General features: G+C 48.0%; 1 protein-coding gene across 6 annotated transcripts; it reads left to right on the top strand.

Annotated features, from left to right (window-relative positions):
* The first annotated feature begins 1,084 nt into the window (after positions 1 to 1,084).
* On the top strand, positions 1,085 to 20,786 carry TLE5 (TLE family member 5, transcriptional modulator). Of its 6 annotated transcripts, none has more exons than XM_081895931.1 (7): positions 1,087 to 1,667; positions 4,679 to 4,776; positions 8,622 to 8,685; positions 13,406 to 13,450; positions 15,000 to 15,062; positions 15,899 to 16,003; positions 19,907 to 20,786. In XM_081895931.1, the coding sequence occupies exons 1-7, from the start codon at positions 1,641 to 1,643 to the stop codon at positions 20,123 to 20,125; spliced, it is 621 nt and encodes a 206-aa protein (XP_081752057.1). In that variant the 5' UTR covers positions 1,087 to 1,640; the 3' UTR covers positions 20,126 to 20,786. The 6 variants fall into 6 exon arrangements, with proteins under 6 accessions (XP_081752061.1, XP_081752060.1, XP_081752057.1 ...); XM_081895930.1 differs by having other exon boundaries at positions 19,904 to 20,786; XM_081895933.1 differs by having other exon boundaries at positions 1,088 to 1,667; positions 15,899 to 15,973.
* The last annotated feature ends 5,448 nt before the right edge of the window (positions 20,787 to 26,234 follow it).

Raw genomic sequence — 26,234 nt, 5'->3', positions numbered from 1 at the left:
TTTGGCAATCAGCCTTCTTGATGGTCCAGCTCTCACTTCCATACATCACTACTGGAAAAACCATAGCTTGAACTAGACAGACCTTTGTTGGCAAGGTGATGTCTCTAAGGCTGGCATTACCTCCCAAAAAAAAACATGCAAAACAAAGTTCCAGTCCTCATTATCCTGCCTGCACCTGCAGCAGGTGTTCGCTCTCCCAGTCTAATAATAATAATAATAATTTTTAAAAATTACAAACTTTATTACAGTCACAGACTAGCATAAGATACAAACATGGAAATAAAATAAGGTACACAAGACTTAAAGAAGAGACGGATAAAAGCAAATAGTTAAACGTGGTTATAACTCACATAAAATTATTATTATTATTAATCCAGCATTACAAAGCCAGAAAAAGGAAGGAGGGAAGTCAACTCTTAGGAGTAAATGTAAAGTAATGTGTATATGCATAGTATGTAATCATCAAATCGATAAAGATTATCTTCCAAAAACAAAAAACAAACAAACTTTTAATGGTCACAGACTAGCATAAGGTATAAACATGGAGATAAAATAAGGCTTAGACTTAAAGAAGAAAGGGAGAAAAGCGAATAGTGAAAAGTGGTTATACTGTAACTCACATAAAATTGTTGTTGCAAATTTTATTATGGTCACGGACTTGCATAAGATACAAACATGGAAATAAAATAAGGCACATAAGACTTAAAGAAGAGCGGGAGAAAAGCAAATAGTTAAAAGTAGTTATAACTCACTAATAATAATAATAATAATAATTGCAAACTTGTATTATGGTCACAGACTAGCATAAGATACAAACATGGAAATAAAATAAGGCACAAAAGACTAATAATAATAATAATAATAATAATAATAATAATAATAATAATAATACCACACACACACAACAACAGAATATCGCCGCTGCCTCTCCAAGCCTCTCTTTCCCTTAGCACCCCGACCCTCTCCTCCTAGCGCCCTATCCCTGCACATCCATCCATAACTGGTGGGGTGATGGGGGTTTTTTGGGGGTGTTGCTGTGGGTGGCGGCGTGTGCGCGCGCCCTCGGAGCTGCCGCGTCCCGACGGCAGGTGGCGCTTGCGCTCAGCCGCAGGAGAGGAGAGGCGCCTCCGCAGCCGCCATTAAACAATAGCTGGGGGAAGGCGGAGCGGCGCGCACGGGTGTCCGTCTCCTTTTTGGCTGGGGCCAGGCCGGAGTCCGCGGGGAGGGTCGCATCCGGAGCCGAGGGAGCCGGGGAGAGCACAAGCAAGACCCGGAGCGAGAGGAGGAGCGAGATCGGGAGCGCAGAGAGAGGGGCGCGCGTGTGTGCGTCTGCGCCCAAGCTCGCCAAACCTCTCCAAGGACGCATCTCCGGGGCCCTGCTTCCCAGGCGCAAAAAAGCAAGGAGGCCGTGCGCCTCGCGAGGTTTTGGGGTCTTATTTTTCCCCCCTTTCCGCCCCTTCTTCTTTCCACCTCCGGAGCTGCTGCTTGCGGAGGAAGGAGCCGCCGGAGCAGCCCAGAAAAGCCAGGGGGAGAGGAAAGCGAGCGCGCGCTCTCCGGGCCTGTTTTGAGGACGCCTTTGGCGCAAGCGGGAGGAAGCGCGCTCCGCATCCGCAGCCCTGCGCTTCGGATCGGGCCCTGACATGATGTTTCCTCAAAGCCGGCACTCGGTGAGGGGGGGGAAGAAGCGGGGGGGGGTTACTTGGGTGCAAAGAGGGCGGGGGCGCGAGGGATTGGGGTGCCCGTCCGGGAGAGGGAAAGGGCGGGGTACCAGGGGGGAGGGGTTGGGTCTGAGGAGGGGGCGAGGGAGGAGATTAGGAGGGGGTTGGGTTGCCGGGGAAGGAAATTTGAGGTGTCGGGGTAGAGGATCGGGGTGCCCAGAGAAGGAAGGACGTGTTTGGGGTGCTAAGGAAAGGAGAAGGATTGGGGTACACAGAGGGGGTGTTGCGGTCCAAGGGAGGAGAGGGTTGGGGTGCCCAGAGAAGGAAGGAGGGAGGTTTGGGGTGCCGGGAGAGGAGAGCAGTAGGGTGCTATGGGAAAGAGGGGGGCCACGATTGGGGTGTCGGAAAGGGGTGGGGTGCAAAGGGGGAATCGAGGGAGAAAGGCGATTAGGAGGGGTTGGGGTGCCGGGGAAGGAAATTTGGGGGGGTAATGGGGAGTTTGAGGTGCCAGGGTAGAGGATTGGGGTGCCCAGAGAAGGAAGGACGGGTTTGGGGTGCTAAGGAAAGGGGGAAAGTTTGGGGTGCCCACAGGGAGGATCGGGGCGCCAGGCGGAAGGGCAACTGCTTGTAAAGGGAGCAAGGAGGTAGAAAGAGGTTGGGGTGCCCAGAGGGGGAATTTGGGGGAGGTGTGAGGGGTTTGGGGTGGAAGGGAGGGGTTTGGGATTCAAGGAGAGCAGGGGGGCAGATTAGGGTGCAAGGAGGGGAAGAGGGAGGGAAGGAGGAGGGTTGGGGTGTTCAAGGGAAACTCCCCAGGCCGGATGTGAGAAAGGGGAGCGGCTGACGCCTTCCTGCACGTGTCCAGGGCTGGGGGGGCGGCGACAGGGGAGAGAAAGTTTACAGGCTGCCTTTGGCCCAGGAAGTGGAGCAGCTGCGGGGGGGGGGGTTCTTTGGGGTGCAGTTGTGGGGGTTGTGGCCCATTGGAGTGCCTTGAGAAATGAGGGAGGGGTCCCTTCGAAGGGGTAGAGAGCGATCGGGGGGAGTGGGTTGTTTTTAGTGCTGTTACACACACACACACACACCTTAGGGTGAGGGGTTGCATAGCAAATAAGTTAATATTATTATTATTATTATTATTATTATTATTATTATTATTATCATCGGCCTTGATTTATTCATTTCCTCAAGGCGATTTGCAACATTAACTGATTTTAAAAGCAGGGTTTTGTTTTGTTTTGTAACAAACAAACAAAGCTGTGAGTTTATCCCAAGACTGAATGAAGGGCGGTGAAATAGTTACATGGTGGTTATTTGTGAAGTTGTGGTTAGAGCATCAGGCTGGGACCAGGACCAGGGTTCGAATTCTCCCACTAGGCCAGGAAGCTCTCTCTTTCTCGGTGACCTTGTTGGCCGGTCGCTCCTTCTCAGCACTGTTAAGGTAAAGGGACCCCGCAATGACTGAGCAACGGGAGCTCACCCCGTCATTGCGGGGATTCAAATCGCCGACCTTCTGACCGGCAAGCCCTAGGCTCTGTGGTTTAACCCACAGCGCCACCGGCGTCCCTCTCTTAGCACTGTTACTTGGGATTAAATGAGGACACGGGAGAGAAACCCGTTTGCCACCTTGAGCTCCTTTGAGAAGGAAAAGGGAGACAAATGAAATTAAAATATCCAAAATATCTGGATCTAAAGGTGCTATGGTGGAGCCTTGAATGGCAGGAGATCGGAAATTGCACAGAGATGTGCAGCAAGGCTCCACATACCCATTATCTAAGCACAGCAGGTTTGGGTCCCCTAAACATTCTGACAGAATAAAACCGGGCTCCCCTCCTGTAGAAAGCTAGCAAGCCAGGCTGCAGTCCTCATGCTGATGAGCTAGATTTCCGTGCGAACACTTTTTCAAAATGAAGTAAAATACGGTGGGGGGTGTTTGGACACACAATCTCCTGCTATGTGTGAAGACACACACACACACCCCCGCTACATCCAGCACCCCCTCCTTCCGGAATCAGCTCCTACAGTGACCAGCCAGCTTCTTGGGATCGCACAATCATGTTTTGGATAGCATAAAAAGGTAAAGGGACCCCTGATCGTTAGGTCCAGTCGTGGCCGACTCTGGGGTTGCAGCGCTCATCTCGCTTTATTGGCCAAGGAAGCCGGCGTACAGCTTCCAGGTCATGTGGCCAGCAGGACTAAGCCACTTGCCGTTTACCTTCCCGCCGGAGTGGTACCTATTTATCTACTTGCACTTTGATGTGCTTTCAAACTGCTAGGTTGGCAGGAGCAGGGACCGAGCAACAGGAGCTCACCCCGTCGCGGGGATTCAAGCCGCCGACCTTCTGATCGGCAAGTCCTAGGCTCTGTGGTTTAGACCACAGCGCCATCCGTGTCCCAGTAGTAGTTGCATTTATATCCCAACTTTCGTCCAAGGAGCTCTAGGTGGCATGCATGCTTCTCATTTTATCCTCACAACAACCCTGTCAGGTAGGTTAGGCTGAGGGTCTGAGGTCACCAACCAAGTGGGGATTCAAACCCTGCTTTCCCGGGGAATAGTCCGGAACGCTTGCTGCTACAGCGTCCTGGCTCTTGCAAGCAGTGCATTATACAATGCATGATAGATAGATAGATAGATAGATAGATAGATAGATAGATAGATAGAGTGGCCTCTTTGCAGTGCAGGAATTGCAAGATTTTTAACAGTACATATCAAATATTCACTACTGCCGCTGCAAATTTGATGGGGTGGAAACGACCTCCACCGATTTGGAGTTCCAAATCTGGAATCAGCACCTACTGGTCTGTGCCAGTGACGTCACGCATTCCCAGCAGCACTATATCCACCTCCCCTTGTGTGGTGGCTGGGCAAGTGGTTTTACGGAAGCCTGCCTGGGGACGGGGAGAGAATTATGTCCCCCGTTTTCGTTCCTCGGGTTAAGTAAGGAAGATGGGGAGGTCATTTTCCAAGCTTGCCTAAAACCCATCTCTGCTGTTGTCAAATGGTTAAAATAATGGTTATATTCCAGGGTTCTTCGCACTTGCCTCAGCAATTGAAGTTCACAACGTCAGATTCCTGTGACCGGATTAAGGATGAGTTTCAGCTGCTGCAAGCTCAGTATCACAGGCAAGTTTCCTTTCGACTCCCTTCGCGGAAAACGCTAAGTTCTTATTAATGGTTACGTCAGCTTGTTCCAAAAGAGGGGGAAAAAATCACGGGAGAGAAGAGGAGCCTCAGCTCTGAGGACTAAATGTGGCCCTCTGGACCCCACGATCAGGCCCCCTGCGATTCTCCCAGGCCACACCCCTCTTCCTAAGCCACACCCCCCCAACCTAGACTGTCCTTCTACCTATTCCGCTTGCATCCCTCGATGGAGGATAGATTGAGATGTCCGTGGAGGGATCTAGAATTAAGATAAATACAAAGAGGGAATGGATTTGCTGAATTAACCATGTGAACTGGAATACAAAAAAGGGAGGTGTGAGGAGGTCAGGGAAATAAGTAAATGAAATATAAGACATGAAAAGATTGATCTGTTTTTAATTGTTTTTGTTTTATATCTATTTTTCATGTATTTTGTATTTTTCATTTGTATTTTTGTACCTTTTTTATTTTTATTTTTTTCCCTTTTATTCTGTAACTTCTTTCTGTCTATAAAACTTTAATAAATAGCTTTTTAAAAAAAAGAAAAGAAAAGAGAGAGATGTCCGTGGAGGAACCAGCCTGCGATGGTTGAAACGGATTCATTTATTTATTTTGAGATCGCTTTTATTGGTTTTACAAATGGAAAGTACAGGTAAACAAACAACCCGAAAAGAAAACACATATCTATATAGAGAGATTCTCCAAATCTCGGAACTACCCCCCCCCCCAAAAAAATTGGAATCTCATTTTAATAATAATAATAATTTTTATTTATACCCCACTCTCCCCAGCCAAGGCCAGGCTCAGGGCGGCTAACAAGCAATAATAAAAACAAGTTGAATGAATACAACTTAAGAACAAGATTAAAATACAACATTAAAATATTAAAATGCAGCCTCATCACAGGAGGAGAAGGGAAAGAAAAAAGAGAGGGAGGGAATCAAATTGGCTCCAAGCCAAAGGCCAGGCGGAACAACTCTGTCTTACAGGCCCTGCGGAAAAAAAATCAGATCCTGCAGGGCCCTGGTCTCATGAGGCAGAGCGTTCCACCAGGCCGGAGCCAGTGCTGAAAAGGCCCTGCCTCTGGTTGAAGCCAATCTAACTTCCTTAGGGTCCAGGATCTCTAGGGTGTTGCTATTTATGGACCTTGAGGCTCTCCGTGGGGCATACCTGGAGAGGCGGTCCCGTAGGTAAGAGGGTCCTATAAACATCTATAACTGCATATCTGTCCATACTCATCCCATTTTTGTGCCAAACCATATTCTCCATAATAATTCCCGTGCCACAAGTGAAATCAAAATCCTGCTCTCGTCTCCATCAGCTTAAAATGGCCCCCTAAGATAATTTTTCCCCTAGTATTTTTTATCCTCTTGGTTTCTGACTTTTCTTTTTTTCCCTTTTTTTATTGATTTTCCAAAAAAATTAAACAAACAAACATAGATCTTAACTGTGCTTAATCCAATCTTAGTAACATTGTTAAATGACTTCCTCAAATCCTCCTGGCTGAATTTCAGTGTATATCATTGTATAACAGTTTTCCAAAACCAATTTTCTCATAAAATTAACAGTCACTTAGCATCTTTCTTTTCCTTTTAACTTTAAACATTTTATTCTATAACATCACATTTTAAGTCCTAAGCCTATCTGGTATTTGCAAGTTTTCCAATTAAGTTAGCTTAGCTTATTTGACTAAATAGTCTTTGAATTTCATCCATTCCTCCTGTTACTCCTCCTCCTTCTGGGCACGGACTCTTCCAGTCCGGTCGGCTAGCTCCGAAAAGTCCATCACCTTCATCTGCCATTCCTCCACTGTTGGGACTTCTTGTGTTTTCCAATTCTTAGCTAACAAAATTCTAGCTGCAGTTGTGGCATACGAAAACAATCTAACATCTTTCTTGGGCAATTCCAAACCTGTTATTCCAGGAAGAAAGGCCTCTGGTTTCTTAATAAATGTATATTTCAACATTTTCTTCAATTCATTAAAAATCTTCTCCCAGAAGTCTTTCACCTTGGGACAAGTCCACCACATATGATAAAAGGTACCCTCTTTTTCTTTACATTTCCTGGTTTCTGGGTTTCCCCGTCAATTTTGCCATCTCGGCATATTTTGGTTTGCCATTTTTCTCTTTCCATCTCTGGACTATTAGCATCCGGGCGGCTGTTGTTCTATACATTTTGTTGTTGTTTAGTTGTTTAGTCATGTCCGCCTCTTCGTGACCCCCTGGACCAGAGCACGCCAGGCCCTCCTGTCTTCCACTGCCTCCCGCAGTTTGGTCAAACTCATGTTTGTAGCTTCAAGAACACTGTCCCACCATCTCGTCCTCCATCGTCCCCTTCTCCTTGCACCCTCCATCTTTCCCAACATCAGGGTCTTTTCCTGGGAGTCTTCTCTTCTCATGAGTTGGCCAAAGTCTTGGAGCCTCAGCTTCAGGATCTGTCCTTCCAGTGAGCACTCAGGGCTGATTTCCTTCAGAATGGATCGGTTTGATCTTCTTGCAGTCCATGGGACTCTCAAGAGTCTCCTCCAGCACCAGAATTCAAAAGCATCCATTCTTTGGTGACCAGCCTTCTTTATGGTCCAGCTCTCACTTCCATACATCACTACTGGGAAAACCAGAGCTTGAACTATACGGACCTTTGTTGGCAAGGTGATGTCTGCTTTTTAAGATGCTGTCCAGGTTTGTCATTGCTTTTCTCCCAAGAGTTCTATACATAAAAAAGTATTTTGTGCTCCTTTGGTATTTTGGTACCTGCAAATCCTAATGGAAAAGTTTCTGGTTTGCCCCACACATTTTAGCTTCTGGCCCTGTCTGCTATAGGCAGGCGCCCCCTGGAAGGTTACCCAGGAAGGAATCTGGCCCTTGGGGTGGAAAAGTCTCCCCTGCAGGCGGCCCTCGATTGCTATATCAGCAGCGTGATTTGGGGACTCAGAGCAGCAACGGTATCTAAAAACCAGGCAGGTGAAAACGACCTGAGAGCAGGGATTCCGGAAGGCGGGTCAAGGTGATATCTTATAGGCTGTCCATTCTTAGATGGTACCTGGTACGCAGGCAGAGACCCTCCCTGCCCATGGACTCTCTTGCCAGAGTGGTGCATGCTCTGGTTATCTCCCGCTCTGGTTATCTCCCGACACTGGTCTTGAAAGACCTACATTGGCTCCCAGTGTGTTTCCAAGCACAATTCAAAGTGCTGGTGCTGACCTTGAAATCCCTAAACTGCCTTGGCCCAGTATACCTGAAGGAGCGTCTCCACCCCCATCATTCTGCCTGGACACTTGAGGTCCAGCTCCAAGGGCCTTCTGGCGGTTCCCTCCCTGCGAGAAGCCAAGTTACAGGGAACCAGGAAGAGGGCCTTCTCGGTGGTGGCGCCCGCCCTGTGGAACGCTCTCCCACAATATGTCAAAGAGAAAAAGAACTACCAAACTTTTAGAAGACATCTGAAGGCAGCCCTGTTTAGGGAAGTTTTTAATGTTTGATGTATTACAGTATTTAAATATTTTTTTGGAAGCCGCCCAGAGTGGCTGGGGAAACCCAGCCAGATGGGCGGGGTACAAATAATAAATTATTATTATTATTATTATTATTATTATTATTATTATTATTAGTATTATTATATGCAAAAGGTGTGGTGTTGTTCTTCCTCTTAGGGAAGCTTTTAATGTTGAATAGGTTATTGTATTTTAGTGTTTTGTTGGAAGCCGCCCAGAGTGGCTGGGGAAACCCAGCTAGATGGGCGAGGTATAAATAATAAATTATTATTATTATCTCTCTTTCTCTCCCCCCTCTCGTTCCTCCATGACGCACGTTTCCCCCCAACCCAACCGGCAGCCTGAAGTTGGAATGCGACAAGCTCGCCAGCGAAAAGTCTGAGATGCAGCGCCACTATGTGATGGTAAGTTTCGCACTCGCGGCCGGGCAATCGCCGGGGCGGGAGATGGCAAAGCCGCAAGGGGGGGGGTTGTGGGGACGGACGCAAGATCAAGGCCCTGACGGGGCAACACCGTTTTCAAACTAGCCGAGGTAGAAGAGCCTTTAACTCCTTCTTGCCTTGGAAAGCTCAGAAAAATATAGGTCCCATTGTATTGCCAAAGTTGGCTGGGGTTTTGGACAGAACCAGCTCTCCCCACAGAGATTCCTTTTGGGGTCGGGTGTGGGGCTTCCGCAGTGCCAAGCGGGAGCCATGTACCACGGATGACGACACTTTGGAGGTCTGAGGTTGCAAAGTGGTTAGATTGGTCTCAACTAGGGCCAGGGCCTTTTCAGTAGTGGCCCCGACTTGGTGGAACGCTCTGTCCCAAGAGACTAGGGCCCTGCGGGACTTGACATCTTTCCACAGGGCCTGCAAGATGGAGCTGTTTCGCCTGGCCTTTGGTTTGGACTCAGTCTGACCCTTATGTTTCCCTCCCCTTATGGTTTTGATCTATGGGCTACTTTTAAAATGAGGCTGCATTTTAAATTATATTTTAACCTGTATTTTAAATTGGGGGTTTTTTTAATTGTAATTTTACTGGTGTTAGCTGCCGTAATTTTACTGGTGTTATTATTAAATAATAATAATAATAATATTATTATTATTAAAAAGTAAAAGTAAGATTCCAGTCCTCATTGTTCCGTAGCAAATGTGTGGAGTTTTTACGTCTGAAACATGGGAAGTCCCAGGAAAATTTTTATAATTTGAATATATAATTGGTGTATTGTTATTATTGTAATTTGGATCGATTTGATTTGTCGTTCGTTGGAAGGCTGTTACTAAAAATGAATAAATTCCATAACAACAACAAAAAGTACTTTTTGGAAAGGTTAAAGGGTGTCGTCATCTGCCAACCAAAAAAAAGGACAAATTGGCTACTGAATATTTATTTATTTATTTATTTATTTATTTATCCCGCCCTCCCCAGCCAAAGCCAGTCTCAGAGCGGCTAACAATAAAAGTAACACAGTTTACATAAAATCACAAATCAATTAAGGGAAAAGGGAAGGAGGATCATATGTGGCAGGTAGGAGAGATATAAACATTGGATTTCTCGTCTTAAGGACTAGAAACTTAAAAGAGAGCATGTGAGGCTATGTTTGGTGGGACCTCTCGGGGCGGAATTTTCACTCAGCGCCCCGAATTGGCGCTTTGGTTTGCGAAACAGTTATTGAAATAATAATAATAATAATAATAATAATAATAATAATAATAATAATAATAATAATAATTTATTATTTATACCCCGCCCATCTGGCTGAGTTTCCCCAGCCGCTCTGGGCGGCTCCCAATCGAGTGTTAAAAACAATACAGTGTTAAATATTAAAAACTTCCCAGAACAGGGCTGCCTTCAGATGCCTTTTAAAGATAAGATAGCTGCTTATTTCCTTGACATCTGATGGGAGGGCGTTCCACAAGGTGGGCGCCACCACCGAGAAGGCCCTAAGCCTGGTTCCCTGTAACCTCACTTCTCGCAATGAGGGAACCGCCAGAAGGCCCTCGGAGCTGGACCTCAGTGTCGGGGCTGAACGATGGGGGTGGAGACGCTCCTTCAGGTATACAGGACCAAGGCCGTTTAGGGCTTTCAATTAGCGTGATTTAGGCTGAGCGGATGGGGAATATTCTGGGCTAGGGTGGGCCCAGCTGGCTTAAGGTCCCTGGCTCTGTGTTTGTGATTCCAGTTCGATGGCTTTTTGTTCCCCTCCGCCAAGGTGTCATTAAGGGCGGCTGAGAAGATTTCCAGAGCTCCAGCGGAGCGTCGGCGCTTCCCCTGGAACGGCGAGATAATAGGGAGATGAATTATCCGCTTCTCCCAGGAAACTATCAGCTATAGAAAGGGGGGTGGAGGTGGCGAGAACGAAGAAAAGAATAAGGAAAAAAGCCAAACCACCAACTGATTCCATGTGCGGCAGGATTCTGTGCATAGAAGCCGCAAAAAAGGAATCTGCGTTTTTGCCTTTTTGAAAAAGCTCCTAGTCCTCATGAAGGTGGGATTAGATTCGCTTGGGATTCCTCCCCATTCGCCTCCTTTAAGAGGACGGCTGCCCTTGCGATGTGTTTTCCAAGAACACCCTCCCCACCAGAAAAATAAAATAAAATGCGATTGTGTCATTAAAAGCTTGACCGGCAAATCCACTTGCACAGTGGGACGTCTGGATGCCCTCTATGTGTCCCCCCCCAGGAAAAAAAAACTATTTCAAAGCATCCCCTGGAGCAAATTTGCGGTGGGGTGAAGGATGGGAAGAGAGATATACAAGCGCTTTCGTAACTACCAAACTTTTAGAAGACATCTGAAGGCAGCCCTGTTTAGGGAAGCTTTTAATGTTTGATAGGTTGTTGTATTTTAGTGTTTTGTTGGAAGCCGCCCAGAGTGGCTGGGACACGGGTGGCGCTGTGGGTTAAACCACAGAGCCTAGGGCTTGCTGATCAGAAGGTCAGCGGTTCAAATCCCTGCAATGACGGGGTGAGCTCCCGTTGCTCGGTCCCTGCTCCTGCCAACCTAGCAGTTCAAAAGGACGTCAAAGTGCAAGTAGATAAATAGGTACTGCTCTGGCGGGAAGGTAAATGACGTTTCCGTGCGCTGCTCTAGTTCGCCAGAAGCGGCTTAGTCCTGCTGGCCACATGACCCAGAAGCTGTATGCCGGCTCCCTCGGCCAATAAAGCGAGATGAGCGCCGCAACCCCAGAGTCGGCCACGACTGGACCTAATGGTCAGGGGTCCCTTTACCTTTACCTGTAAGATGGATATTGACAAGCTGGAGGGTTGAGTCTGGGACCCAAGCCTGATGAGGAACGGTTAAAGCAGCTGGGTATGTTTAGCCTGGGAAAGGGGAGACTGAGAGGAGAGAGGAGAGCCCAGCTTCAAATACCATATTTTTTGCTCTATAAGACTCACTTTTTCCCTCTTAAAAATTAAGGGGAAATGTGTGTGCGTCTTATGGAGCGAATGCAGGCTGTGCAGGTATCCCAGAAGCCAGAACAGCAAGAGGGATTGCTGCTTTCACTGCGCAGAGATCCCTCTTGCTGTTCTGGCTTCTGAGACTCAGAATATTTTTTCCCTTGTTTTCCTCCTCCAAAAACTAGGTGCGTCTTGTGGTCTGGTGCGTCTTACAGAGCGAAAAATACGGTATCTGAAGGGAAGAGGGGAGCAAGATTGTTTTCTGTTTCTCCAAAGGGCAGGGCCCCCGAACCTACGGGTTCAAATTGCAAGAAAGGGAGATTGCAACGAAATGTTAGGGAGAGCTTTCTGGCGGTTAGTGCCGATCACCAGTGGAACAGGCTTCTTCAAGAGGCGGTGGACTCGTACCCCTTTGAGTTTTGTAAGCAGAGGTTGGCTGTCTTTAGCTCTAACTCCTGCATCGCAAGGGTTTGGGCTAGAATATCAGGGGTCAGCAAACTTTTTTAGCCATGGGCCGGTCCACTGTCCCTCAGACCTTGTGGGGGGCCGGACTATATTTTGAAGAAGAAAAAATGAACGAATTCCTATAACAAATAACCCAGAGATGCATTTAAAATAAAAGCACACATTCTACTCATGTAAAAAACACCAGGCAAGCCCCACAAATAACCCAGAGATACATTTTAAATCGAAGGACACATTCTACTCATGTAAAAACACACTGACCGTATGCGGGCCGGATTTAGAAGTTGATTGGGCCGGATCCGGCCCCCGGCCATTAGTTTGCCTTGCCATGGACTAGTCAGGGGTCAGTGGCCTTTTTCAGCTGTGGGTCGGTCCTCTGTCCCTCAGACCTTGTGGGGGGCCGGACTATATTTTGAAAAAAGGAATGAACGGATTCCTATGCCCGACAAATAACCCAGAGATGCATTTTAAATAAAAGCACACATTCTACTTGTGTAAAAAACACCAGGCAAGCCCCACAAATAACCCAGAGGTGCATTTTAAATCATAGGGCACGTTCTACTCATGTAAAAACACGTTGATTCCCGGACTGTCCGTGGGCCGGATATAGAAGGCGATTGGGCCGGATCCGGCCCCCGGGCCTTAGTTTGCCTACCCATGGACTAGATGATCTGGGGGGGGGGGTCCCCTTCCAACTCCACGATTCTTAACAGTGCCCCGCAAGCACGAAAAATTTTGCCTGCGGAACAAGTCTCTTCCGGCCGAATGAATTTTTCATTCGCTGCTGCTATGATTTGCTACCGTTAGCCTAGTTAAAAACAAAACAAAGACACACAGAGGTCTCCCGTGTGGTTATCTAGATTGCAGTGGTACCTCAGGTTAAGTACTTAATTCGTTCTGGAGGTCCGTACTTAACCTGAAACTGTTCTTAACCTGAAGCACCACTTTAGCTAATGGGGCCTCCTGCTGCTGCCACGCCGCCGGAGCACAATTTCTGTTCTCATCCTGAAGCAAAGTTCTTAACCTAAGGTACTATTTCTGGGTTAGCAGAGTCTGTAACCTGAAGCGTATGTAACCTGAGGTATCACTGTATATACGGACTCTTCCTCACGGACTTCTCATTGCGGTAGCAAAGTGGAGCTTCCAGGGACAGGGTTGGTGTATCTGAAATAGCCGAAGGATCAGGAGGAGGCTAAGGCGATTCTTCCCATATTTCGCTGTTGTTGTTTTCCTTCCTCAAATCCTAACTCTTCCTCTCCATGTCCTCTGCCCCTTCCAGTACTACGAGATGTCCTATGGGCTCAATATTGAAATGCACAAACAGGTAAGACGCAGCTTTCTAGACCTCATGGTGGTTTACCCTTAACTCAGCCTGTCCCCAGACCGCAGTGTCCGTTAGCCAGCCCCTCTGTTGTCTCCCTGTAGGGAAGAATGGAGCAAGTCCGTTTTTGACTTAGGAGCCTGCTCAGGTCTGCATTGAGCTGTGGTTTCTTTTTAAAAAAATAAAAATTAGCATTTTTAATGTTAGAAAGTGAGGAGGAATTAAAGAACCTTTTAATGAGGGTGAAAGAGGAGAGCGCAAAATATGGTCTGAAGCTCAACATCAAAAAAAACGAAGATCATGGCCACTGGTCCCATCACCTCCTGGCAAATAGAAGGGGAAGAAATGGAGGCAGTGAGAGATTTTACTTTCTTGGGCTCCATGATCACTGCAGATGGTGACAGCAGCCACGAAATTAAAAGACGCCTGCTTCTTGGGAGAAAAGCAATGACAAACCTAGACAGCATCTTAAAAAGCAGAGACATCACCTTGCCAACAAAGGTCAGTATAGTTAAAGCTATGGTTTCCCCAGTAGTGATGTATGGAAGTGAGAGCTGGACCATAAAGAAGGCTGATCACCGAAGAATGGATGCTTTTGAATTCTGGTGCTGGAGGAGACTCTTGGGAGTCCCATGGACTGCAAGGAGATCAAACCTCTCCATTCTGAAGGAAATCAGCCCTGAGTGCTCACTGGAAGGACAGATCCTGAAGCTGAGGCTCCAAGACTTTGGCCACCTCATGAGAAGAGAAGACTCCCTGGAAAAGACCCTGATGTTGGGAAAGATGGAGGGCGCAAGGAGAAGGGGACGACAGAGGACGAGATGGTGGGACAGTGTTCTCGAAGCTACCAGCATGAGTTTGACCAAACTGTGGGAGGCAGTGGAAGACAGGAGTGCCTGGCGTGCTCTGGTCCAGGGGGTCACGAAGAGGCAGACACGACTAAGCAACTAAACAACAACAAATGCTCTCTCTCCCCCAGAAACAAATGCATATTTGTGTGCATTTTGCCCTCAAAATACTCATTTTTGCATACCCTTTCCCTCCTGAAATGCACAGTTTGGGCACGCTTTTCTCTTAAAATATACTGGGGTTTTTGCATCAGTGGTGAAAGCGTTCAGTTTTCCAATAAACAGATTAAGCGGTCTTCCTTCCCTGACTTTACGACGCTCGTTAGTTTCACCGTATATACCACATCCCATATTTTTTATATCAAATCCTCTGTAACGTCAAACATTTACGATGACCCTGTAAGATAAGCCAGTATCTACAATCCCTGTATTCCAGGACTAAGGCTTGTGAGTTCATAGGTGAGGTGAGATTAAGTCACAAAAGTGGCTAATGTTCATTCCCCCCCCAAAAAAACTGGTGTCTACCAGATGTTTTAGGCTGCACCTCACATCAGCCCCGGCCCACACCACTGCCACCACGGTGTTTGAAAGACTTGAGTTGGCATCTTTTCAATTGATGTTCCTTCTGTCTTCGTGTTGAACCTTTCTGTCTTCATGTTGACTCTTTCTGTCTTCACGTTGACTCTTTCTGTCTTCCATTTCAGGCCGAAATTGTCAAGAGGTTAAACGGGATCTGTGCTCAAGTGTTGCCCTATCTTTCCCAAGAGGTAACTCCTCTCTCCCTTCTTTTTCTTTTTTCTTTTTTCTTTTTTTTTTTTTTTTGCAAATGGGGGGGTGTAAGGGAGACTAGGGTTGGATTTCATCACTGAAAAAAACAAAGATGTTCCCCACCACTTTCTAGAGCAACTTCGTCTTTCCTAAGGAGGGCAGACTTCACTCAGCTTGCTTTTGGGCTTGGTGACTTGGCCCACTCTGGGTGACAACGTTGGGAGTGTGACAGGGCCTAGTGTGACAGAGGGTCAACCCCATTCCTTCTCTGCCTACCAACCTGAAAGCCTCCTGTCTTTCACCCCATACCTGACACTGAATAACAGTGTGTTGGACACCAGTGCTCCTGGGATATTGAATTTCCCAGGGCACCTGAGAACTCGGCAGGGAAAACAGGGTGCCCTGGGAACTGTACCTCCCAGGGCTCCTTGCATGCTCACAACCACACCCCAGGCCTTCCTCTCCAAAGTGCACTCTAGGATGGTTAGATTTTGGGGAGCCTGATATTTGGGCGCCATGGGAAACCGCACACCCCAGGGCTCCTTGCTGATGTTCAGAGGCTCAGTCTACTTCTGAACGTCTTGGGAAGACCTGACGTTCTGCTTGTAACATGGCTGGGTGTGAAGGAGTTCGAGAAATCCAAGTCCCGGGCAAATCTCACCCTCGCTCCAGCATTTATTTTGGCTCGACTGCTGCCATGTCCCTCTTTGAAACTGTTTCATCCGTTGATCTCCCTGCGTCCCTTGCTGCCCCCTTGTTCTCGGACCTCCTTGCTGCCCCACCAGTGGAATATGTGTGTGGTTTTGTTGTTGTTATTTGCTTTCTATTTCTCCAGCATCAACAACAGGTCCTCGGAGCCATCGAACGAGCCAAGCAAGTGACGGCGCCAGAACTCAACTCTATCATCCGGGTCCGTGGCGTTCCGTACGGGAACTGGGCGGTGGGTAGGAGGGAAGAGCATTGGCGTTCCTTCCCCTGAGAGGGAGGAGAGCATAGTGGTTAGCGTTGGGATAGGACTGGGGAGAGCCTACTTCGATAATTAAAAGGGGGAGGAATCGTGCTTTTTGCATCTTGCAGAGAATGTGCAAATAAATCACTATTGCTTATTATTATTAGTGCTTTTTTTCTTGGGGAACGCATACCCCGAAACATTTTGTGAATATTTGTACTTTTGTCCGTCTACTGTATTTATTGTTCCCAATTTGAACTATAAAACGGTGGTTTTCTCGAGTCAAAATGAGAGTACCCCTAAACATTTTTTTTTCAGAAAAAAGCACTGGTTGTTATTATTAATACCGTGGTACCTCGGTTGTCGAACAGGTCGGCTCCCGAACGCCACAAACCCGGAAGTGAGTGTTCCAGTTTGCGCCGTTTTTCGGAAGCCGAACGTCCAGCGCGGCTTCCGATTGGGTGCAGAAAGATCCTGCAGCCAATCAGAAGCCGCATGTTGGTTTTCGAATGGTTCCGGGAGTCGAATGGACTCCCAGAACGGATTAAGTTTGACAACCAAGGTACCACTGTACCTGGATTCCTGTGTTGTAAACTCCAATCTGGAGGGGATATGGGTGAACATCTGCTACTCTTACGCCCGCAAAGGTTTACTTGTTTAAAGCAAACTTTGCCTCGCAGGGGTTTTGGAGTACAGCTCCCATCCGCTCCCAGTTTCATACTGGCTGGGGGGGTGGCCGAGAGTCGTAATCTGAAGCCTTCGATAGTATCCGTCGCCTTCTGAATGAGTCACTGCTCTGGGGGGGCCTCTTTGTTGGCTACGGTCCTTACTTTCCCGGGAAGCAAGCGCCATTTGGCTCAGCTCCTGAAGGAGCCGTCCCAATGACTCCGTCACACTTGGGGCCAAACTCTGAAAAGAGTCCGAAATCGGAGACTCGTGCAGGGAGACGACAGGAACCCTTGAGGGGGGTCACCCCACTGCGAGTCTTGCTTGCTCTCGCCGTACCTGATGTGCCACATGTATCTACTCCCTTAGTGGAGGCAAGGCAAGGCAGAACAGTGACTCGTTCAGAAGCTCAACGGGCAACCTCTTGTGAATTGAGCTATGTGTTACTTGTCATGTTGTTATCCCGGCTTCTGAGTCACGGGGCATGGCTCCCAGCCATTTTATCCTCGCGGCAACCCTGTAAGTCAGTGCTAAGAGGGCTCGCTGGCACCTCCAGCGGTTGTTGAGCTCCCTTCCGCCTCAGCAAGCATGCCTAGTGGTCAACCTTGATAGGTTTTGTGGCCCAACAATTTCTGGGGAGCTATCTGGGAACCCACCCCTGTTGGCTAGGCTGAGAGATGTAACAAGCGACCCAGTGTAAACGCAGCACGGACTGGGGATCTGACACCACTTTTGATTGCATTCTTGAGGCCCGTGACAACATCAGCAAGGAGCCCTGGGATGCTCAGTTTCCCGTGGCCCCTAAATTTCAGGTTTGTTAGTACACTCCTGTCGTTTCCCCCCAACCCTCCCTTTCCCATCCTCCTTAAATACCCACCTTGGCTCCTCTGCGAGTTGCCATCGAAGACGTCCTCTCCAGACCAGCTACCCAAAAGGGGAAGAACTGTTGTCTGCCCCACCCAATAATGGTATTAACAAAAACCAGTAAGACTTGATTTAAATCTTTTTTACAGAAAGACTCGTTCTTGTTGGCACATTATTTTAATATTTGCAACCAGATGAAGGTTTCATTTTTTGAATAATAAGTTCTTCAGAGTCATTTTTAATCAAAAATGACTGATTTGATTGTACCAGCGACAGCCAACTCTCCCAGAATTAAAAACTGGCAGTGATCTACCGCTTTTTTTGCAGGGTGGGGTGGTTTCAGGTCAAAGTTGTGGAGCTTTTTTTGAAAGTTACCGTATTTTTCACGCACCAGACCACAAGACGCACCTAGTTTTTGGAGGAGGAAAACAAGAAAAGAAATATTCTGAATCTCAGAAGCCAGAACAGCAAGAGGGATCACTGCGCAGTGAAAGCAGCAATCCCTCTTGCTGTTCTGGCTTCTGGGATAGCTGCGCAGCCTGCATTCGCTCCATAAGACGCACACACATTTCCCCTTACTGTTTAGGAGGGAAAAGTGAGTCTTATAGAGCAAAAAATATGGTATTTCACATGCTGCTGAGAAAAACGCCAAGGTCCAAACTGTATAGGGTTTAGATTTTTTTTAATCCGAAAAATGGCCTAGGATAGCAAAGTCTCTCCCTCCTGGAGTGGGGGATTTCGGGCCACCGAGCGCTTGGCTCATCGGGGAAATTGCATCTTGGGTATTTTCTGGGGCGGTACTGCCCCACCCCCGTGTTTCTAAAAGTGGCTCCTGTGAACACAAGTTCTTGGGGACCACAAGACCTTCTTAAAAGAGATGTTTCTCCTTTTCCCTGCAGACCAAAGATACTTTAAGGTGTAGGACCCACAACAGAGTGTTGCGGTGTAGTTTGTCACTGTTCGGGATTCTGGCCGGCTATGGTCTTTCCCAAGATTCTCCAATAATAATAATAATTTATTATTTATACCCCACCCATCTGGCTGGGCTTCCCCAGCCACTCTGGGTGGCTTCCAAAAAAATATTAAAATACTGTGATACATCAAACATTAAAAGCTTCCCTAAACAGGGCTGCCTTCAGATGTCTTCTAAAAGTCTGGTAGTTGTTGTTCTCTTTGACATCTGGTGGGAGGGCGTTCCACAGGGCGGGCGCCACCACCGAGAAGGCCCTCTGCCTGGTTCCCTGGAACTTGGCTTCTCGCAGTGAGGGAACCACCAGAAGGCCCTTGGAGCTGGACCTCAGTGTCCGGGCAGAACGATGGGGGTGGAGACACTCCTTCAGATATACTGGGCTGAGGCCGTTTAGGGCTTTAAAGGTCAGCACCAACACTTTGAATTGTGCTCGGAAACTTACTGGGAGCCAATGTAGGTCTTTCAGGACCGGTGTTATGTGGTCTCGGCGTCCGCTCCCAGTCCCCACTCTAGCTGCCGCATTCTGGATTAGTTGCAGTTTTCGGGTCACCTTCAACGGTAGCCCCACGTAGAGCGCATTGCAGTCGTCCAAGTGGGAGATAACCAGAGCATGCACCACTCTGGCGAGACAGTCCACAGGCAGGGAGGGTCTCAGCCTGCGTACCAGATGGAGCTGGTAGACAGAGCCCTGGACACGGATTTGACCTGTTAACTCCCCCTCCCTCCCCCCAATGTTTTCCCTTCTCCACCCCACATCAGTTGATGAACATGCCACGACTACTATGCACGGCCAGTCCTCCTTTCGATGTCTGGTTGGGGTGCCCTCCCATTATTAATTTGCCCTTTGGGGCAAACTTCTGGGTTTTCTTCCCACTCTGCCAACAACTCCCTCTTGGTGGCGGGTCAAAACTTCGCCGTCCCTGATGCTTCACTCGAACCAGGAACGGGGGCTCCATGTGTTGTGGTACTACAATTCCCATCACCTGCAACATGCTCATGGGGGATGGACTTTGTAGTCCGGCAAGATTTGGAAGGCCACAGGTTCCGCATGCCAGAGCTTTGCCGTCCCTGATGCTTCACCCGAACCAGGAACGGGGGCTCTGGGAGTTGCTGTACTACAATTCCCATCACCTGCAACTGGTCTCGTGGAGGATGGACTTTGTAGTCCGGCAAAATTTGGAAGGCCGCAGGTTCCGCATCCCAGAGCTTTTTTTAAAAAATGAAACATGCTCCCTCTGCTGTAGAAATACTGCATTTTGCCCACATGCAAGCAGAACTGATAATGTGATTTTTTTGCAGAGGTGGTTTGCAGTCGGCTCTCTCTTTGCAAGCCCTACTCACCCATCCCTTTGTCCCCTCCCCTCTTCCTCTCCTTTCTCGTTTCCCTACAGCAGCAGCTCCAAGCTCACCAGCTCTCCCAGCTCCAAGCTCTCGCCTTGCCGTTGACCCCACTGCCCGTGGGGTTGCAGCCCCCATCGCTCCCGGCCGTCAGCGCCAGCACCGGCCTGCTGTCACTGTCCGCCCTCGGCTCGCAAGCCCACCTCTCCAAGGAAGACAAGAACGGCCACGACGGGGACGCCCACCAGGACGACGACGGGGAGAAGTCGGATTAGACCCGGTTTGGGTGGGGGGGAATCCGGGGGCGGCGGTGGCACAAAAGGGGAAAGCTCGATAAAAGTTGCGGTATCCACTCTGGCTAGCGCTCGGTGGACCCGTTGGTGTTGTTTGGCGGGGGGCGGGGCAGGGGGAGGAGTTTAGCCTGCCCCGCCCATCTCTGCAGCAATAACATTTTTGGGTCCCCCCCCCTTTTGGAATTCCAGCCCCCCCCCCGAGCAATTTTACCCAGAGGCACAATCCTGATCACTCTGCAATGAATTGCAGGTGAACACCACCCCGATTAATTTTGATTTTTCTGCACGGGAATGCTTGCATCGAAACGCTAGCTTCCCTCGACAAAATTGCCACCACCTGCCAGCAGCTTGCCAGGAACTCTGTACATGCTCCAGGGCCACCCATAACCGCTTGCTGTTTTTCGCCTAGCGTGGCAAAAGTCCAAACAGTGGCTTTGTGCAGAACGGAGGGGGAGATTGTCCCGAGCTGCTGTATGAGACAGGCTGCTTTTTTGAGTTTTACAAAATGGAGAACAACCGGTCCTGGCAGGTAGCGGGGGAAATCAGGCCGTAGGTCGAATTCGTCATGGGTTGCTAAATGCTTTGCAGTAGATCGGGGAAAGTTTCCGAGTCCTGGTTGTCCAACAACGAAAAGGACCCCCCCCCCAAAAAAATAATTACCCTCTTCACATCTAGCCATTTTGAGACTTCTTGGAAGTTTTAAAAACCCACTGCCCTGTTTTAGGTGACCGACGGTGCAATCCTAACTGGGTCTATCCAGAAGCAAATCATATTCAGTAGGGCTTGCTTCCGAGTAAGGGGTTAGGATTGCAGCTTGACAAATTAAATAAACAACAAGGTGTCCCGTCATGAGCGCCTACGGCACCCGCGAAAGGTCTCCGTAAATAACGCCCTCAAAAATTGCGAGTGTGCGAGAAACTGCTCTTCCTGCTCAGTTTACGGGCTCAGCTCTGGGGGCAGCCAATTTATGCTACGCCGCACTCGTTGCCGCAGCCATTTCAGGACTGGTGCAAAATCCATGTGCACCCCATGGCTCGAAACAGTTTGCGAGCCCTGCGTTAAGTGGCGCGCTTCGAATCCCCGCGACGGGGTGAGCTCCCGTTGCTCTGTCCCAGCTCCTGCCAACCTAACAGTTCAAAACCACACCAGTGCAAGTAGATAAATAGGTACCGCTGCGGCGGAAAGGTAAACGGTGTTTCCATGCGCTCTGGTTTCCGTCATGCTCCAGAAGTGGTTTAGTTCTGCTAGCCGCATGACCCGGAAAGCTGTCTGTGGACAAACGCCGGCTCCCTTGGCCTGAAAGTGAGATGAGCGCCGCAACCCCATAGTCAAGTTTGACTGGATTTAACCATCCGGGGTCCTTTACCTAAGTGTTGAGAACTCCGGCCTGTAGGGTGTGGCTTGTGGCGTGGAGATGATCGTTGGCGCTGCTCTGCGAGTTGCATAAGGCTCTGGTCTCCAAGCCTCTCTTCTGCTGCAGCCCTCAAGGTTTTAGTAAGAAAGCAAGCAGAAAAATTGGCTGCTGAAAACCAAAATTTGCCCTGCTTGATGCTCTCCTAACCACCAAACCGATAGAGGAGGTGGCTTGCGGAACGGAGAACCGTGCTTTCATGTTCCTCCAAACCTTGAGTGTGTGTTGCTTCTGGTTAACCTGGGAAGGACGTACCTTCAGGGGCTGGTGGTGGCCCCCGAGATGTCTTCGTTCGGCCCCCCAGAAGCCTCCGCAACCCACAATCCTTTGCTGACCCCGTTCCGCACAATTCTCGAGTCCTTTGGCCTGGCTGAACGGTGCCCTTTGCTAACACGTCCCGCTCGCCTCAATGGAGAGGGTGGGTGGTGGGTGTCAAAACTCGCCTGCTGCCCGTTTGCCCCGCCCAGTTCCGCCTCTGGCCCCGCCCACCAGCAGGTTGCAGCCCCGCCCCCAGAAGGGAACCTGTCTGTCAAGCTGCCGGCAAAAAAACCCTGGCATTCCCGAACGCCGCCCCTGTTGTGCGTGGCACTACGCACGTGCCAACTAGCTCCTAGAAAGTTTTTTGCCCGCCCTCGCGTTCCTTCCCGCGCTCGCCCCGTTACCCGTCGAGAACCTCCATTATCCGCCAGACTTCCCGATTCAAATTTAATCCAAGCGGCGACTCCCCATTGCTTAACTGCCCCCGCCGTTCCTGCGCATGGCGGTTCCCACAAGCGATTTCTTTTTCTTTCTTTCTCTCTCGCGATGCACACATTCTTCAGATCCCCTTCCCCGCCGGTGCGGTTTTAGACAAATGAGCACCTTTTTGTCCTTTTTAATTTTTATTTTTGCATGTGTCTCGTTTTTAAGGTAGCACAGAATCGGAATTTTTTTATATATATCTATATCTATAAATATATAAATATATTCATCCCATATTCCTCCTTCCGGGTGACTTTTGACGTGGTGTCGGTTCCCTTCCCCCCCCCCCAAGAAAAACCCCACCCCCTTCCTTATCTGTGACCCACATTCTTGCAAATCTAGGTTCTTCCCAGTATCCCAGCGGCTAATGTCCTTTTCATTATTTCTTCCTCACCCCCTGAAAGGTTTGAGTTGTGGGAAAGGGGAGAAGGGTGGTAAGGGGGGGAGAAAAATACGACAATTCTCAACCCCCCCTCCCTCACTTTTTAATGTTTTTGTTTTGAACTCTCCCTGTTGTCGTTTTATTTTTGAAAAGGATACTGCAACTTGTGTCTTCTCTTTCTGTAAGCTAGCTTGACTCTTTCTCCCCAACCCCATTTAACGAAAGAAATTTTAAGACGAAAAAAAAAGAGAGAGATTTTCGTGTTTGTATATATTCCTTTAGAGGAAGAGAGGAGGAAGAAAAGGAAGGAAGGAAGAAAAGAAAAGAAAAAAGAAACCTTTGTTTGCTTCATGTGTTTATTAATCACTTGACCTATATATTAAGAGGAACTGAGAGAAATTAATTCTGTATTAAGGGTGTCTTAGCTGTGCCTTTTTCAAATAAAAGAAATCAGATGGTTGGTTAAAATTGCAGCTGTTTTCCTTGTGTTGACTGTTTATTGCCACCAGAGGGAGACAAAACCTCACCCCGGGATCTGCTAGAGCTCCCCCTAGTGGGCTGGTGGTAGTGCAGCTTCTGCCTGGTTGGCTGCCGGGCGCCGGAAATGAGCCAATGGGTGTCCTCCTGGCTGTCAGGTGACAGAAATGAGCCAATGGGTGTTCTCTTCGCCCTATATAGCCTCAGGCGGCATCTTGGCTCCTGGGCCAGTTATCCCTTGAGATAAGATGTACATACACCGCCTCCTCTTGTTTCAGACAGGAAATCTGGAAACCGAGACATCCAAAAGTCTCAAAGAAAAACAACTTGAGTTAAATAGCTCTTTGACACACCATTGGAGCTCTAATTAATTTATTAATTTGTTAATAAATTGTTAATTTATTTATGGTGGTGGTGATATAATATGCTGCCCTTCATAAAAATATATCTGGGTAGTTCATGTTATATATTTTATTATTATTAATATTAATATTAATATACCACCCTTCATACATATATCTCATGGTGTGGTTCCCGGAACACGTACCGTATTTTTCCGTGTATAACACGCTCCCATGTATAAGATTGCCCCCTATTTGGGGGGGCTCAAAATTAAGAAAATGGGGAGATTGTCCCCATGTATAAGACTACCTCCCCTTTCTTAACATTATTTTTTAGTAAAAAACAAACAAACCCTAGTCTCATACACGGAAAAGTATGGTATTTCTTTCACAAAATATTTATTTTTCAAACACTCTACACCGCTTGATTGGGTTTGAAACAGACAAATGTGCGCACACACCCAGGTTACAAAATAATAATAAAATTTACAGCCTATTTTAAAACATACAAAAGTTACAAGGCTGAAACGGATTAAAATCCACTGGGACTTTCTAAGCCTCTAGGTAGGCTGGTCTGAAGAAGAATGTTTTTTAGTATTCTTAGGCGGTTGGAGGATGGATAGCGGCTAACAGATTGAGGTTGAATCCTGACAAGACAGAAGTACTGTTTTTGGGGGGCAGGAAACGGGCAGGTGTGGGGGACTCCCTGGTCCTGAATGGGGTAACTGTGCCCCTGAAGGACCAGGTGCGCAGTCTGGGAGTCATTTTGGACTCACAGCTGTCCATGGAGGCACAGGTCAATTCTGTGTCCAGGACAGCTGTCTACCAGCTCCATCTGGTACGCAGGATGAGACCCTATCTGCCCACAGACTGTCTTGCCAGAGTGGCGCATGCTCTGGTTATCTCCCACTTGGACTACTGCAATGCGCTCTACGTGGGGCTACATTTGAAGGTGACCCGGAAACTGCAATTAATCCAGAATGCAGCAGCTAGACGGGGGACTGGGAGTGGCCACCGGGACCATATAACATCGGTCCTGAAAGACCTACATTGGCTCCCAGTACATTTCCGAGCACAATTCAAAGTGTTGGTGCTGACCTTGAAAGCCCTAAATGGCCCAGTATACCTGAAGGAGCGTCTCCACCCCCATCGTTCAGCCCGGACACTGAGGTCCAGCTCTGAGGGCCTTCCCACTAGGCTTGACTACCTCGAGGGGAAAATGGAGGTGTAGGTGCCCCCCCCTTGGGCCAATCCAGCAGGCGCTCTCCATTGCGCTCTGATAGTTAAGATCACTTGATAAGGACCCGAGTTCAAATCCCACCCCTCGCAGCCATGATGCTCACTTTGGGTGGACTTGAAGAGCAGGTGTTCAGTCGCGGCCTCTTGGCCTGTTCTCCCTCTCAGGGTTGTTGTGATAATAATAATAATAATAATAATTTATTTATACCCCGCCCATCTGGCTGAGTTTCCGCAGCCACTCTGGGCGGCTCCCAATCAGTGTTAAAAACAGTACAGCATTACATATTAAAAACTTCCCTGAACAGGGCTGCCTTAAGATGTCTTCTGAATGTCAGGTAATTCTTTATCTCTTTGACATCTGATGGGAGGGCGTTCCACAAGGTGGGTGCCACCACCGAGAAGGCCCTCTGTCTGGTTCCCTATAGCCTCACTTCTCGCAATGAGGGAACCGCCAGAAGGCCCTCGGCGCTGGACCTCAGTGTCCGGGCTGGACGATGGGGGTGGAGACACTCCTTCAGATATACAGGACCAAGGCCGTTTAGGGCTTTAAAGGTCAGCACCAATGCTCAGAAACATACTGGCAGATGGCGGAATAAGGAGCAGGGAGAACTGTTTGCACTTTGGAGAAAAGGCAGGATAGAAACTGATTAAGTACAGTAACTTCTGGGAGATGATATATAATGAGATGAAAAAAATGTTGAAATGTACATTTATAAAGAAACCAGAAGCATTTTTACTGGCCATTGTAGGAACTGATAAAAATAGATAGGAATGTAAGTTGTCTTTATATGCAACAACAGGAGCAAGAATATTATTGGCCCAAAAATGGAAGCAAGAAGAATTACCGACGAAAGAAGAATGGAGGATAAAATTAATGGACTATGCAGAACTCGATAAACTAACAGGAAGGATTCGAGATCTGCGGGACCAGAAATTCACAGACGACTGGTGTAAATTTACAGACTATTTGTGATGATCAGACAACGTTTGTAGGTTTGCAAGAAGTTTTGTGGGGAGAATTACTGGAACTATTGCAAAAATGGATAAAGGGGAGGATGGTTAGTTAAAGGCAATATGAATTTAAGAAATGCATAAGAAGTGTTTAAAACGGTGGATCATCAGAGGTGCTGAGGGAAGTCCGAAAAAGATTGTATAAGTGGTATGTATTCTAATTTATATGTTAAAATTAATAAAAATTATTATATATATAAAAAAGAAACTGAGTAAATACAGGAAATGAACCATTGCAGAATTTGGCCAGGCTATCCTGTTATTATGTCCATCGGCTGATAAAGCCTAGCCAAATCTTGATTTTTCTCTCTTCTTTCCTCGGTTTTTTAAAAAAATTATTATTCTTTTTACTGCCTGGCGTTGCCGGTGGATTTGGGGATAATTTGTCAAGGCATAGCAACCTGCCTTCGTCTCCCTGAGCATCACTAATGCAGTAGCTGAATCTAAGAGGGAGTTGGAGAGAGAGAGAGAGAGAGAGAGAGAGAGAAG

This window comes from Podarcis melisellensis (assembly GCF_964234715.1).
Source record: "Podarcis melisellensis genome assembly, chromosome: 18".
Lineage (NCBI taxonomy): Eukaryota > Metazoa > Chordata > Lepidosauria > Squamata > Lacertidae > Podarcis > Podarcis melisellensis.
This window is presented reverse-complemented; position numbering and strand designations above follow the sequence as displayed.

Excerpts from the sequence above, each read along its gene's own strand:
- TLE5 (XM_081895930.1), top strand. The coding sequence starts at position 1,641 with ATGATGTTTCCTCAAAGCCGGCACTCG. Across the intron at positions 4,777-8,621 it reads CTGCAAGCTCAGTATCACAG|CCTGAAGTTGGAATGCGACA; the intron begins GCAAGTTTCCTT and ends CCCAACCGGCAG. Across the intron at positions 13,451-14,999 it reads ATATTGAAATGCACAAACAG|GCCGAAATTGTCAAGAGGTT; the intron begins GTAAGACGCAGC and ends CTTCCATTTCAG.